This window comes from Phaethon aethereus, assembly GCF_964289735.1.
Source record: "Phaethon aethereus genome assembly, chromosome: 25".
Lineage (NCBI taxonomy): Eukaryota > Metazoa > Chordata > Aves > Phaethontiformes > Phaethontidae > Phaethon > Phaethon aethereus.
In genome coordinates, this window is record NC_138601.1 from 4,728,903 (window position 1) to 4,743,634 (window position 14,732).

The window sequence follows — 14,732 nt, forward strand, 5'->3', positions numbered from 1 at the left end:
CTCAATATTAAAAACAAATCATTAAAATATATCTAAAATATAAAATCCACATAAGAGTAACGGGAATCAGTAACCATATTACATTCGTTTGACGTATATATTTGGTATCTTCTCATGAGAACAGTTATTCTTAGTGCAGAAAGGAGGGTGGTGGTTGGTGGTTTTTTCTTAAATAATGAAAAAAAAAATCTCTTTATAAATCTAATAAAAATGTGCCAAATCCCAAGACTAGTTTTGCCCCACCAAGAGAGATTTGGAGGAGGCGGGGGGAATAAAACACAAAGAGCACCGGGGGAGTTCATGCCAGCTGGCACCTCCCCAGTTTGCTAATAAAAATATTCCCTGGGTGTTTTCCCAAAGAACCCCCCGCGGCGGAGCCCCCGGAGGCTCCGACGGGATTTCGAGGCACAAACCTCCCCGCTCCGGGTGGGGAAACTGAGGCGGGGGGGCGGCTGGCAGAGGACGTGGCGAAGGAATTGGCATAAAACTGGTCCCAGACCAGCGGCAAAGCCCAGTCCCCTGCAGCTGGGCACGTCTCCGCTGCACCCCTCAACCCCTCCGGCTCCCTCCCGACCCCCCAGACCATTCTGCATGCGTTTTGTTCCCACGATCTGATTACTAAAGAGATGAAGATTAATTCAAAGTTTCCTACCAAGCGGGGGTTTCTTTGCCTTTTTTTTTTTTTTTTTTTTTTTTTTGGTGGTGGTTTATTGCTGTTGCTTGAAGGGAGGAGGGAAAAGCAAAAGCCCTTCCCTCACCCTTTCCCTTCCCCGGACAGTTTGCCTCGTCTCTAGGACGGGTCGTTACCTCTACAGCGGAGATCACTGAGAAAAATCGTCGCATGTCCCGCTTCTGCCATTATTTCATAGGCTTCAAAAAAAAAAAAAAATTAAAAAAAAAAAAAATCTTTCTTTAAACTAACCTAAAATGAAAAGAAACATTCAAACAACTGAAAGAAAAAAAAAATCATCCTGGAAAATAGAGGTGCTCTCCTGGCTTGTAAGGCTTTACAAGGCACTGCACTGCAGGCAGCACAGGCAGGAGGAATCCTGCCCTCCCACCCCTCTGCCGGTGGTTCTGAGGCTGGAGCGGTGCAGAGCTCCCAAGGGACCCAAATCCATTTGGCGCTAAGATGGGGGGGTTTACATTTTTTTTTTTTTTTAATTCCCCCCCCCCCCCCCCAATGGATCTCGTTACCAACAGGGGCTGGTAAGAATCCACTGGCATTTCTCTTAAAAAAAAAAAAAAAATCCAAATCAAATGCTCCAAAAGGCTTAACGTCGTTCTGGGAATATCCACCAGCTGCAGGGAGGGAAGGAGCGAGGGGTCGGGGAGACGCAGCCGCCAGGCACCCCGGCTGGGACGGGACCTCCAGAGGCTACTTAAATGAGAGGGCAAATGCTGCGCCCGCGAGAGGGGACCCAGCGCCGCGGTGGCCGCGGCTTCGCCGCGCCGTCATCCCCGGGCGCCCGGCAGCACGCCGGCCGCGGCAGAGCGGCGGGGGAGCCTGGCGTGTTGCAGCACCTCTCGCTTCATTTAAGTAGCTGTTCCGGCACGTGGAGCTAAAAACGGATCCAATTTTTTTTTTTTTTTTTTTTTTTTAACCCTAGCCATCTACCTTGGAAGCCAATCAAACTGCCTTTTAATCTCGATCGGTTAATGAAAAAATTAGCATCTGTCTACGGTAACTGATTCCCAGCCACTCTTAAGCCCGGCATTGGCTTGTTCCACTTTTCACGTTGGTGTCGGTGCTGCTCTTATTTCCTCCGCGCTTGCGTCTGACCGCTCTGTCCCTTCTGGTGCTGCTGCTTCACCTGGGCCAGGATGTCTCGGATCTTGCGCTGAGCCATCTGCGGAGGAGAAGAGCCAAGGGGGGAGCTGGGGGGACCCCGGGGCCGGCGAGACCCTGGGGGCGAGGGAAAGGGCTCTGCACGTCGCGGAAGGTGTTACGGCGCTCAGCGGGGCTGGGCGAAGCTGCTCCTGGGGATCCCTTCCCGCCCTGTTTTTAGCGTGGTTTCCTCCAGGAGCTGGCTTTGGGAGGTCACGCGCTGGGTGTGCGCACTCCCAGAGCTCTCCCTCCTTCCCCCCGCCGTCCCACACCGCCGTCACCCCACGGCACCGCCGTCACCCCACGGCACCGCTCACCACCACCCACTTTTGCAAACGCCACCAGCCGGGCGTGGGGAAAAAAAAAAAAAAAAATTCCACCGGATGATACACACGTGGACACAACCCCATACGAGGCATCAGAGAATCCACCAGCGCCAGCGTGGGAGCTGCCGGGGGCCGTACCTGGCTGGCATAGAAGTGCCCAATGATCTTCACAATGACCTGCTCGTTCTCGTCGGGGGTCTGGTCCCGCGGCACCACCACCTCCGCCGCCGTCAGGTTCTGCAGCTCGTTGACCTGCGGGGAGGGGGCAGAGACCACCCCGTCACGCCGCGCGGGAAGGACGGGCCCCTCCGGGAAATCCCAGCCAGTTCCCTGGGAAATCCGTCCCTGGGATGTCCCCAGGCGCTAGCACGGAGCGGCCACCCTCCCGCCGACGCGGCCCCCCCCGGGTGCTCCCGTCCCCACCCACGCATCGCTCCTGCTTACGGTTTTGCCCCCTTTGCCGATGACCCTGCCCGCGGCCGAGGCGGGGACCCGGATGTGCGTCTCCAGCTTCACTTCTTCCTTCGGCCCGAAGAAGTTCTCCTCCTTCAGCTTCCCGTAAATCCTGCCTTGCGCCTGCGGAGCGGGGGGAGCGCGAAGTCAGGCGTCACCCACGACGTCCTACCCCCGCACGCCCCCACCGCGGCACGGGCCCGCGGCCGGCTTGGGGGTCTCCGCCCGGGATGGAACCGCGTCCCGGGAAATCCCAGTTCCTTGGGGTTTCAAACCGGTTTCAGCCCCTGGGAGAACCGGTGCGGGGTTTACCCAGCTGCAGACCGGGCGCAAAAATCGGGGTCACCGCCCTGCTCCCCCCTTTCCCGGCTCCGCGCGGCGGCAGAGAGGGACACCCCGAACCCCCCGCGGTGACGGCGGCGCGGGGGGAACCTTGAACTGCGCTTCGGGCGGGCCCGTGATGACGACCATGCGCACTTTGGAGTCCGGCGTCTCCGGAGGGGCGATCTGGGTGGGGGGAGAGACAGCGGCTGCAGCGGGGAGCAGCGCGGGCGGGGTGGCAGCCGCGCCCTCCCTCCCCTGCGCCGCAGGATCGGGCCCCCAGCCCGGCCGCCTGGGCTTTTCGGGTGGCTCTCCCAGGCAGAACGGCACCCGTTCGGTGGGTGCTGGCAGGGGGGGTGTCCCCGCCGGGGCAACGCTACCTTGATAGAGGCGCTCGCGAACCGCGAGAGCTGCTTGATGTGCTGGCCCTTCTTGCCGATGATGGCGCCGACCGCCTGCGCGGGGATGAAGACGTGCACCGTCTCCTGCTCCGGAGGCTGCGGGTACGGCGTCACCGTTCAGGGCTGAGCGTCGCCCTCGGGGGCTCCGCGTCCCCTCCCAAGCGACGCCCACCCCCTCCTGAGGGCGCCGGGCTGAGCCAGCGCCAGACCCCGCGGCATCGCGGCGCCTTCGCCGCCGCGCTCGCAAGGCTTCCGAAGACCAGATCCTGCCCCCACGCTGGAGCTGACCTGCCTGCTGACGGCACGGGATGCCGAAGGCATAACTCTGACCGTCGCCAGGCTCTTCTCCACGCTGGGAAGATTCCCGAGCCGGACGCGGGAGCAGTTTGAGCTGCCGAGCGTTCACCTACCATGAAGGAGCTGTACGGCGCGGCCCCGGAGACGCTGCTCGGCGGAGGAGGTACGGCGTTGGAGGAGGCGGGGAAGAGGCCGACCGCGGCCAGGTTAAGGCCAGGGATGAGGTGAGATTGCAACTGAGGGCAAGAGGAGAGAAACGCGCGTTGCTTTTATCGGGGCACCCTCCTAGAGAGCTCCCGGCAGCACCGACTCCCACTCACGCTCATGGCGGCCACGTCGTTCTCGTAGGCTTCCCTCACTTTCTTCATGATCTCCTGCTCTGCTTTGCAGCAGTTCTCGATGGAGCCCTTCACCGTGATGGTTCTTTCGGGGTTGTACAGAGTCAGGTCCTGCAAGCTGATGGGAAAGCCAGCGTCGGCACCTCCGGTCCTTCTGATGGGTGCTATTGGGGTGCCGGGGACACCGGGTGCCGCCGCCTGACCCCAGCCAGAGCAGGGACCAGCATCACGGCTCACACTGGGAAGTCCGCTCTGCCTTCCCCGAAAACGTGGCTTAAGAGTAAAACCCCAGTCCTGGCCACCAAACCAGCCGGTCCTGAGCTCTGCAGCCCTGAAGCCACGGGGATGGGACACCAAAGGGACGAGGAGGGGACTTCAGAAGATATAATAAAGCCAAGGTTTTTCAAGAGAGGTTTGGGGAGTAAAAGCGCCCGCGCCACGGGCTGGCTGCCCAGCTGACAGACGGGCATCTCTGCCCACTCTCACCACATCACCCGTCTCCTCCTCATCCTCCCCACCCACCCCGGGCTGAGGAAGGTCTGCCCCCGTTTCCCCAAAGGGAGCGAGGAGCCTTACGACGAGATGGTGATTTTTGTCTCCGTGTCCTGCTCCACTTTCTTCAAGTTTCGCCCTTCTTTGCCAATCAGGCGCCCCACAAAGTTGTTATGGGCCAAGATTTTCAGAGGCACTTCATCAGCTCTTGAGAGGGGAATAGGGAAAAAACCAACATGAAGGATTACTGCAGCCAGAAGAGGAGGGATTTGGTACAGAGGGAAGGGGAAAACTCAAACCCCCTTGGCTTGGAGTCCCTGGGTCCCCCAAACCAAAGCTCCTGCACACACGGAGCATCACACGGCTCCAGGCGTTGGGACGGTACCGCGGCCCGGCGAGGAGCCACGGATGGGATACACGTGAAGAGAAAGGCAGGGGAAAACCTTACGTCTTGGTGTCCTTCGCCTCCTTCTGCATGATCTCCAAAATCATCTTGCAGGCGGCGGAGCAGCCCTCGGGGGTGGAGTGGATGCTGATGGCTTTTTCGGCGGCTCCAGCGTTTTCTTTCCGGTGCACGTCGATCCTGCAAGCACGGGACGGGTGCTGGGGCAGGGGAAGCGGCTCTGCGGCTTCCCGGCAGCGCGAGCGCCGGCTGCTCTACGCCCCACGAACCGCCTGGAGCTCACGCTCGACTGTAAGGTTATATGCACCCAGGGAAGGCAAGAGGATTTAATTCTTGGGCTTGATACTCGACATGGATGCAGCAGCTAGAAGCTCAAGTCACAGAAATCCAAATAAGGCATCAGCATTTATTTATTTTAAGCAACAGGAGCGATTAAGTGGTGGAACAAGCACGTGCCTGGGGGACGGGATGGGCTGTCCATCACTTCACATCCTAGATAAAGCCTTCCTTGGGGGAGAAGAGCTGTAGCCAACATAAGCTCGGGGGTTGAATGCAAAAGCAGGCGGGCGAAGCTCAGCAAGCTCGTGCTAAACGAGACCGGCTGCAGCAGCGAGCTCGCCGCGCGCCTGCCTGGGTCCCGTCCCAGCCAGCGCGGCCCCAAAGGGAGACACGTAAGGAAGCGCAGGCAGCGAGCCCGGCTGGGGCAGGGCATGGGAAGGTGGCTCCTGGACACGCTGCTGTGCACAGCAGGAGAGCCGGAGGGGCCTCAAATAGCCCCTTCTCCAAAAAAAAAAAAAAAATTAAAAAAAAAATATCCAGCCTCATAAATCACTGCAAACCACAAGGCGCAAACCAGCTCGTGGGAGAACGGACTCACTTGGACTGCGTCTGCTTGGTGATGTTCCTGATGGTGGCCCCTTCCTTGCCGATGATGGCACCCACATACTGGGTGGGCACCAGGAGGCGGAGGGGGATATCCACCGGCTGCTGCTTGACCGGCGCGCCCGCGGTGACGGGGGAGCCCTGCCTGGGGGCACCGCGTGCCCCAAAGCCGCCCCGCCGCCCGTTCTCCGGCCCTTGCACGGACTGCTCGTCGGGGATGTAGGAGACCTTCAGCGCGTGGTTCTCCAGCTGGTGCCCGTTCAGCTTCATGATGGCTCTGGAAGGGGAGAAGGGGCTGGGGTGGGGTGGGGATCCCTCCTGTCACGCTCCCACGCCGAGTGGCAGCGCATCAGCTCGACCCAAAACGGGGCCAAGCCCTCCCTGGCGTAACGCCGGGCAAGGAAGCACCAGGAGCGGAGGAAGGAGACGGCACCGATGCCGCGGGGACCCGGCAGGACTTTCCGCCCAGCCTGGATGAGCCGAAGTATTTCAAGGGGAACCCCTCCGAGCACCCGGGGCCAGGACAGGATTGCGCAGGGAGCAATTCCCATCTCTCCTCGGCCTTGTGATTTTTGTGCGATGTCTCAACCGCCTCTCCCGGCAGGACTCGAGGGACTGCAAGAGCTGCGAGCTGTCGATAGATGGGGCTGGCAGCAAGAGCAAAGCGGCGGCTTTGGCCACCGCTCTCGGCAGAACCTCCCCGGCTTGCTATAGAGACAACCCAAACTGCAGCTTTCCAGAAAAGCGGTCAGTGACTCAACTCTTGCAAAAAAAAAAAAAAAAAATCCAAACCAAAACCAAACAAACCCCCCTCCCCTAAAACTGGCTCAACAGAGACTTTCCCTGCTAGCAGCCCCGTCCCTGCGGGATGCGAAGGGACCGGAGAAACACGCTCGATGAAGCACACGCAGGAGGAAAAAGCAGGGGAGAAGGGCTGCAGATCTGAGAGCAAAACTACTTGCACGAAACTCTTTTGCTGGGTGCTTGCTGGTAAAAGAAACTCAAATTATTTCACCTTATGGGGTGACAAAGCGCAGGGCTGGTGTGGATGGACAAGAGGACAAACCAGGAGCGTTCCCCTCGCTGGGCTCCACAGCCAGACCCTGCCCCGTGTTGTTACAGCAAGTAAAACACGACAGTGGTTCGCCCTGGGGGTTCGCTGCGGCCACGCATGCAACCACCGCGAATTTGGGTTTGACAGCTGACCTATTGTCGGCCATTTGGAAGCCGGCGTTTTGGCCGAGCGACCGCAAGCAACGTCCCCAGGGATGGTGGCACGGCCGCAGCGGTCACCTTTGAGATGCGCCCACCTTTGAGATGCGCCCACCTCGGCGACGGAAACCTTCCTAGATAAAAACCTATCCATCAATTCCCATGCTCCTCCAGGCTGCCCTCCGAGGAAAGCGCTGATCCCGTCCCTTTCCACAGCCCTTCATCGAGGCCAAAGGAAAGCGCAATAAACAGCAGTGAAAACCCAATTAATCTTCCGTTTGCGTTTAGTGCAAAGTCTGATCTTCCCCGGGCAGGATGGGGAAGGGAGCTGCAAGTGTCCCAGTGACACAGCCGTCACCCAGAGAGGACACGTGTTGCCTGGCGCCTACCAGCCCCTGTGATATTTGGTCTCATTATTACTTTTTCTAGAGACGTAACTCCTGAAATCACGTAAGTACAAGAAAACCTCTGCTTTTCCTTGAGGAAAATGTTATCTTTTTACTCTCCGACCTGCAGAGAAAAGCCTAAAATCCCGGATGCCCATCTGAAGGCGAAGGAAAAAGAAATCAAGGAGCGTGTCCTCAAAGATTTGCTGCATTTTTAGCCAGAATTGAGGAACCCCGAGGTCATTTGACTCCCAGCACTGGAAATCCTGGTTTCTGCAAGCGGGGAAGGGGCCGGAGCGGGAGCAGGGAGCGCAGCCTGAGCTCCCGGGGGATGCGGGGCACTTACTGCCTGGTCTGCTCCCGGTTGGCGTAGGTGACGTTGACGACGGCCGTCTCGCTGTCCGTGTTCACTGCGAGCAAGAGCGGCAGAAATTAGAGAGGCTGCGCAAACGCCTCCGACCCAGGACCCCCCAAAAAGCGCAGAGACCCCCCTCCGACGGGTCCCCGCTCGGCAAGTCCTCTCTGGGGCTCCCCAGGGATTTGCAAACGTTTTTCTGCTGCAGGGGAGAAGAGTGTCCGCGGGCTCAGGCCCCGCTGGGACTCATCCTGGGCGGCACAGACCCTCCTGCCTTATTTAAAGGACCCCGATACGCCGCCGCGCTCGGCGGCAAAGCCACCGACGCCAACTCCGTCCTGCCATCCCTTGCCGCAGCCCGGGGAGGGTCCCAGGAGCTCCTTGGAGCCCTCCTTTCCGTTTCCAGGAGGGTTATGGTAACTCTACTCTCATTAAACATCCCGGGGGCAATATTAAACCTCCCGTCTCAACCGATTGCCATTAGAGGCCGAGATAAAACCTGCCGAGCGGAGACAGACAGTCCCCGGCCGGTCCTGGGAGAGCATCCTGCACCTTCCCCGGAGCGGCTGCCGCCGGGTACCCACGGGCACGGTGGGAGCGATGCCAACGCGGCACCCGGCGCGGGGACACCCACCTGCGCTGCCCAAAGCCTCGGCACGGGCCTTGTCATTTAGCAATAGGGAACAAAACCAAACCAAAAAAACCCCCCAAAAAACCACGAAAAAAACCCCCAGTGACCAGGCTGAGACCTCTTGACATTTTTAGCCGCGGATTCTGCTGACAAAGGAAAACCCTGTGTCCATCCTCACCCTCCTCCCCCGCCTCAAAATAGCTGGGGCAGAAAAACATCTTAAATAACGGCAAATTGGCATCTTTTTTCAGTCCTACCTTGCTCACAGTTTTCTACAGTGCCATACTGGGCTAGCAAACCATCCAGAACCTGGAAGAGGGAGGGTGGGGAAAAAAAAGAAAGAAAGAAAGAAATAAAACCACTTTGCACTGGGATTGTCAGGACAGACCAGGGAAATACAATCAATCAATAAAGGCAGCTTTCTAGTCATTAAGATTTCACAAGCAATTAGACGTAGGAAGATCCTGCCCGCCCCGGGATGCTGGACCAAGGGGTCTCGGAGCCAGCTGGGTGGGGAGGGAAGAGTCAGGGAAAAGTCCCGGCAGCCGGCGGGAAGAAAGGATCCATTTTGTTCCTTATACAACAGATAAATCATATAACCCTGTTATTAACGGGGATTTTTGTCGGTGTAGCTTACATTGCTTCTACCACTACCAAGATCCTCCTGTAACAGAAGAGGAATAAGCTACGTGGACGCAAAGGTCTAGTCTAATTAGACCCAATTAATAATAAAGAAAAGGATAACTCAATTTTAATCTCAAGTACAGGAACCCGGGGCGGGGTGAATTAGTCCTTAAATCCAACCTACACTTCTCCGCTCGCTTTTCTTACCTCCCATCGCAGTTGGGGTGGGATGTTTCTGATTTGAATTTTCCGGCTCCTGAAATAAATGAAAAGCGATTAAAAAGCAGGTTTGGTGTCCGAAACGCAGCCGTCTGACGTTGAACCGTTGGCACGTTGACGTATCTAATCAAGCTTTGCATTTCTACGCGCTACCAGGGTTTCTGATGGCTTTTGGCTAATTACACCCTGCAGTACCAGGGTCGGTGCTGATTTACGCCGGGAGCTGCACCGAGAACAAGGTGCCAAAATCCCCCCACCCTTTTGGCACCGGCTGGAGCCCGAACAGGGGCACGGCTGGAAAAGGCAGGGAGTTTTGCCAGATTAAACAGAAGGATCAGAAAGCAAGAAGGGAGCCCTGCGTTCATGTAACCTGCCCCCCTGCACCGGAGGCATGAAGGGACCACCCTCGGGATGCCACCGACGGATGGCAGGAGCCGCTGGAGCATCCTCGCCTCATCCAAAAACCCAGCTGAATTTTAACCGGGGCGCTCGAGGCACAGGCATCCCAGCTCCACCACCCGAGACGGGCTCGGGCTGCTTCTCCGCTCACGTTTTTGGCTCTTCCTAACCTCACTTTTCCCAAAATAGAAACTCTTTTTTTAATTCCGATGCCAAATTTACCCCGGGGATGCTGTCCCCCCCGCCTGCCCCTCACTCCGCAGCTGCCGCAGGCAGCTGAGAGCAGCCGCGGGCTCATCCGGCGGCTCCGGCACCGGCGCGCAGCCGGACACCCCAAGGACCCCCGCCTAAAGGCAATGACACCTTTAGGTGCCCCAGGCTTTGAAGGGCGCAGCTTTGTGGGTGCAACCCACACGTGAACAGTGCCAACCCCCCATGGATGGCTGGACCATTATTCTCAGGAATAACCGAAACCGCGGAATTTTGCGATGCCTAAAGACAAGGAAGGTAAATGCCACGAGCACGGCAGGCAGCTCCGCACTCGCGGCACTGTATCGAGTAAATACCCTCAGACCTGCTCATCACGGGCTTCAAACTCAAAAGTATTTATGAACGCGTGAAATAATCCAGAAAGGGAAAGAAAATGAGATTCCAGGTCCTTATCTTCTAGTGACACCACTTCGGAAGTGGCTCAGCTCATTTGTCAGTGAGAAGAAGTCACCTCAGCACGAACCAGCCCAAAGCAACCAGCAGGATTTAGCCTCACAGGTAAGGATTCCTCCTCAGCCCCTTCGTCCTGCGAGGTAACGTCCTCCTCCGATCCGTGCTGCCGGTACAAACCCACACACGTCAAAATCCCCAAAAAGCACTGGCTGGGTCAGCTGGTTTCAAATAAAACCAGAACTGTCTTTTCCCAAAGTGACCGAAGATTTCCCAAAGATTCAGACCGGAGAGACGGGATGGCCAGATTTGGGGCTGCTCTCCCCTCTGAAAGTCAGAACGAAGCACAAAAAATAAGATTTTTGGCTCTCCTGCCAGCTCAGCCACCAGGAAGGCTCCGAAACACCAAATTCCATTGCTCGTACAGATGCAAACCAGGTGGATGAGGAAAAAAACCAACACCCCGATCCTTAAAATCGCAGCATGTTTGGGGGGGGCTGCAGGAAGCAAAGTGGGAGTGGGCACGCTCTGAAACCAGATCTCTCGTTTACATGCTGCTCCGCATCCCAAAACGAATGGGCGAAAGATTAAGAAATTCAGAATGCAAAGAATGTCACAGCCCAGGGAGGGTCAAAAGGATTTGAAGTGAGAGAGGAAACTCCGTAGGTCTCCCACCGCCCACCCCTGCCACGGAAACTTGCCCGGATAGCTACGAGCATCTGCACGGGCAGAGCGTGTGTTCTGCACATACGTGACCAGAATCAAATGCACCATGGAGAGAAAAGAGCCATTTATGTCCTCACACGGTAATTCTGCTGGTGACATCTAATTTTCTCCCTCTAAAAAAAAAAAAATTAAAAAAAAAAATTAAATTAAAAAAAGAAAAAAAAAAAATGGGATCTGCTTTACTGAGCTTGCCGGAGCGCCTGCCCGGGCTGAGCATCACCTGCACGCACGCCGGCAAGGCGGAGGGGCTGCTCTTTTATTAATATGTTAATTAACCGGTAATTCCCCCCATCGTGACCACGCCACCGGGATTATTTGCCGCTCCGAACAGCCTCCATCGCCGACGGATATTAAATCCCCACGAGGCCACGCTCAGAGGGAGAGACGGGTCTTTTAGCAGCCCGACCGGGTGAGCTGCACAAAGCAGAGCAGGATCCCGCGAAATCCCGGGATGAGCTAGCGCCCTGATACTTGACTCCTGGTCCATCGGCGCCCACCCGGCCCCAGGGAGGGCGGAATCGGGGCCGCATCCGTCACCCTGCGGTGAGGTCTGGCTCGACGTGGAGTCGCTCCACGGTGGGTGGAAACGTCCCTCTCCGATGAGCAGCCCCTGCTCGAAGCCCGTTCCGTCCGAGGACTCGGCTGCGGTTAGAATTACAGAGGAAGCAATGAATAAATAAACCCCGCTCTTCGCTTTGCTAGAAGCGGGTCCTGCTGTCGTTAAACCCTCGTCACGAAATGCCACCCCGCACCACCGACCGCGACAGCTCGGTGCTGCCCGCTCGCACCTCCGCACCGAGCAGAGCTTTACTCCAAATAAATAACCGCGCGAGACGGCGATTCCCCGGCTTTTTATTCACGATATGCCAACGGCAGGAGCTCCTCCCTCCCGCGCCGCTGACGGGCTCTCGCGGTCTCGGCTCGCCCAGCCCCGGCTGCCGGCCGGGACCAGCCCCGGCACCCCCAGCCAGCCGGAGAAGGCGAGAGCTCTGCCGGACGCTGCCCACCTTGTGCCAAAGGCAGGAGCCTCCCAGACTCTTGGGTGAGCCGGAGCGGACTGATCGACCCGGTTAAAAAAAATGTCTATTTGTAAATCTGGCCGGTTCCTGCGCATGCTGTTGGCTATTTTAATTTCTTTTTTAATTTTATTTATTTAAATGGGGGAGGAAAGAAGAGGGCAAACAGCTGCAGGGCCGTAAGGGGAGAGGAACCGTGGGTCCCAGGGATGGACCCCAGCATCGCCCTCCTCCTGCTCTGCGCCGGCGGTGCGATCTGGGATAACGGGATTTTAGCATCCCGCTACGTCCATCCTTCAGCCCTCGACAATCTGCCAACGCGCCCGGCAGCCCCGTGCGGATCTGCTGGCTCTCCTGCGGAACCGGGAGGCAAAGCCAGACCTCAGAAATCTCGATGCCCTCGGTAAACCCTCCTCAGCCGTGGACTGGGCTCGCTGGGAAGAAAACCACACACCCTGGTGCGACCGGACTGTGACAGGAGGCTGCGATGGCACCCACGTCACGGAGCCACACCACAAAGGAGCACCTCGCATCGGTCCCTTGTTACCCCCGAGCAGCGGAAGCACCAAGATCTGCTCCACCAAAGGCTTTCCTCGGGTTTTCCTTCAACCAGCCCCTTAAAGAGCTCAACACGCCGACAGATTAAACTTCACCGGGGCGAAAAGCAACGAGACAAAGTGCCGTGGAGGATCCTGCAATATCCAGGTACCGCGGAGATTTCTCGCCCTCCCGCGCTGTGCCCGCTGATAACGCACGAGTCGAACCCCGAGCGAACCAGGAGGAACCTCTTCTCCAGAAGGGAGAAACCGGGGTGAAACAGGAAAAAGTGGCAGCAAAGAAAAGCCCCGGCCGTTCGGAAAACACCCGCTGACGGTCTCTGACAGCCCCCGAGCCAGCTGGAAACCGCCCCGTGTCCCTACTGCACCCACAGCCCTCCCAGCCCGCACGGCATCGCTGGCGCTCGGTGCCGCGTCGGCAGACGCATCCTCGGAGCATCCCGCGGCACCTCGGCAGCACGGACGGGCTGGTGCCCGCTGCAACCGGCTCAGAAAGCCCTGATCACCAAGGCGGGCGGGATCATCATGAAGAATCCCAAATTAGGTTTGGGGGTTGGGGGTTTTTTTTTTTGGTTTGGTTTTTCATTTTTAAATCTCACTGGGGAACACCCAAGCGCAAATTCAGCCATCAGGATCCCTCTTCTCTCACCCCTGGACGCATCCCCAGCGATTGGCCTTCGAGAGGGCGGCCAGAGCCTCCCGCTTAATTAAGAACCTGCCGGTAATTCCCTGGAGTGGGCTGGCACAGCGGCGGCGGTGGCAGGGACCCAAGAAAGGGGCACTAGCCAGTCGGGAGCAGGCAGCCTGGCCAGGGGCCAGCGGGAGGCTGGGGCTGGCCGCCGCGCGCCGGCGGAGACGGCAAAGCAGCGCCGGCGCAGCCCGTCCTCGCTCCAGGGCTCCCCTCCGATTCGCACGAGCCCTGCGCGGGGTTTTCGAGGCGACGCTTCGGAGGAGGGCAGAGACGACCCTCGCCGCATCAGGCACGTCCCTGCCTCCGGCGAGGAGCCCCAGCAAGACCCGCTGCCACCTCCTCCTGCTAAAGTTTCGGCCGCAGGTCCCAGCCGAGACGAGAGCTGCTCCGTCCCCCGGCGCAGAAAAGCCGGAGGGGCCGTCGGCGAGGAGCATCGCTGCGCCCGCAGGTCGGCGGCGGAGCGTGGGGTACGGCCATCGCACCCCGTGGATGTGCCTCCTTCCCCTGCCCCGTGGCACGCGGCGCCTCGCGGCGCAGGAAGGGGCTCGCCAGAGGACTGGCCTTATTTTACCGGCAGGATTCAGCCCTGAACATCGCCGGAGGGTTCTGGGGTGGGCGCGGGGAGGAGAGGAGGACGGAGGGTGCAGGATGCTCAGGTCACCCCAACTATTGCCTTTAAGCGTTTAGCCCCGAACGGCGTCCCCGTGACCCGCGGGGAAGGGACACTCACAACCGCCTGCAGTGCCGGAGCACGATGCTCTACAAGGCTCATCTTTGGGGGCTCTGCAGGCTCCCCGGGGCCGCGCACACGCCAGGCACGCTTCCCGTGGGATGTCGGCTACGGCATCTCCCTTATATCCCTTATACCCTGGACCCCCACCATGTATTTCTCAACAGAGCGGTGACCAACGGCACCGAGACGCTGAAGGACCAAGCGCTGATGGCGGAGCCAAGCTCCGGGCTCTCCCCAACCCCAAGCATCATCCCCATCCTGGCCATCTCCTACCAAAACCATCTACGCAACTCCTCGGGGCAGGAGGAGGTCAGCCAAAGCCAGAGACGTGGGGGGACCTACTAGAACTGAACAACGTTAACGATGGCTTTTCAATCAAATGCAAATGTTATGCAAATTTGGGGGGTGAAAACACAGTGCATCCCTGATTCAATTAACAGCATTTCATTTATCTAGTTAGGCTTTGATTCAGGAAAGCACTTAATCCTGTGCTTAATGTGGTGGTGTTGTTGTTTTTTAACGTTTTAAACATTTTTAAATAGGAAAATGTGGTTGCTAAGACACAAACGTTGCCAGGGGGACTCGGAGAAAAGTTGTAGCTGAAATTACTCGCTTTTCCCTTATAAATTGGTAGGTTTTCAATTCGCCAGCACCTCCATGAAACAGGAATATTACCCCTATACTCCCTTCATCAACAAGGAAACAAAACGCACAAAAAAGGAGGTACCTGGAAGCCCGCAGCAGATCCCTACCACACCTCTGAGCACAACCCAGCGTCGTCC

The 14,732-nt window shown here is 57.9% G+C and overlaps 1 protein-coding gene across 2 annotated transcripts in view; it reads right to left on the bottom strand.

Moving 5' to 3' along the window:
• Positions 1–163: 163 nt before the first annotated feature.
• The window catches only part of IGF2BP1 (insulin like growth factor 2 mRNA binding protein 1), a 30,671-nt gene continuing 16,102 nt past the window's right edge, over positions 164–14,732 (bottom strand). Inside the window, exons 3-15 of one of the 2 annotated variants that reach the window (XM_082010484.1) lie at positions 9,157–9,205; positions 8,583–8,634; positions 7,686–7,749; positions 5,737–6,018; positions 4,905–5,039; positions 4,541–4,663; positions 3,947–4,082; positions 3,740–3,862; positions 3,309–3,425; positions 3,040–3,114; positions 2,599–2,730; positions 2,293–2,406; positions 164–1,850 (exon numbers count right to left, since the gene is read on the bottom strand). In XM_082010484.1, the coding sequence (XP_081866610.1) occupies positions 1,758–1,850; positions 2,293–2,406; positions 2,599–2,730; positions 3,040–3,114; positions 3,309–3,425; positions 3,740–3,862; positions 3,947–4,082; positions 4,541–4,663; positions 4,905–5,039; positions 5,737–6,018; positions 7,686–7,749; positions 8,583–8,634; positions 9,157–9,205 (1,495 nt within the window). In that variant the 3' untranslated portion in view covers positions 164–1,757. Of the gene's footprint in view, positions 1,851–2,292; positions 2,407–2,598; positions 2,731–3,039; positions 3,115–3,308; positions 3,426–3,739; positions 3,863–3,946; positions 4,083–4,540; positions 4,664–4,904; positions 5,040–5,736; positions 6,019–7,685; positions 7,750–8,582; positions 8,635–9,135; positions 9,206–14,732 lie in introns of both variants that reach the window. The other variant, XM_082010483.1, reaches the window with a different exon arrangement.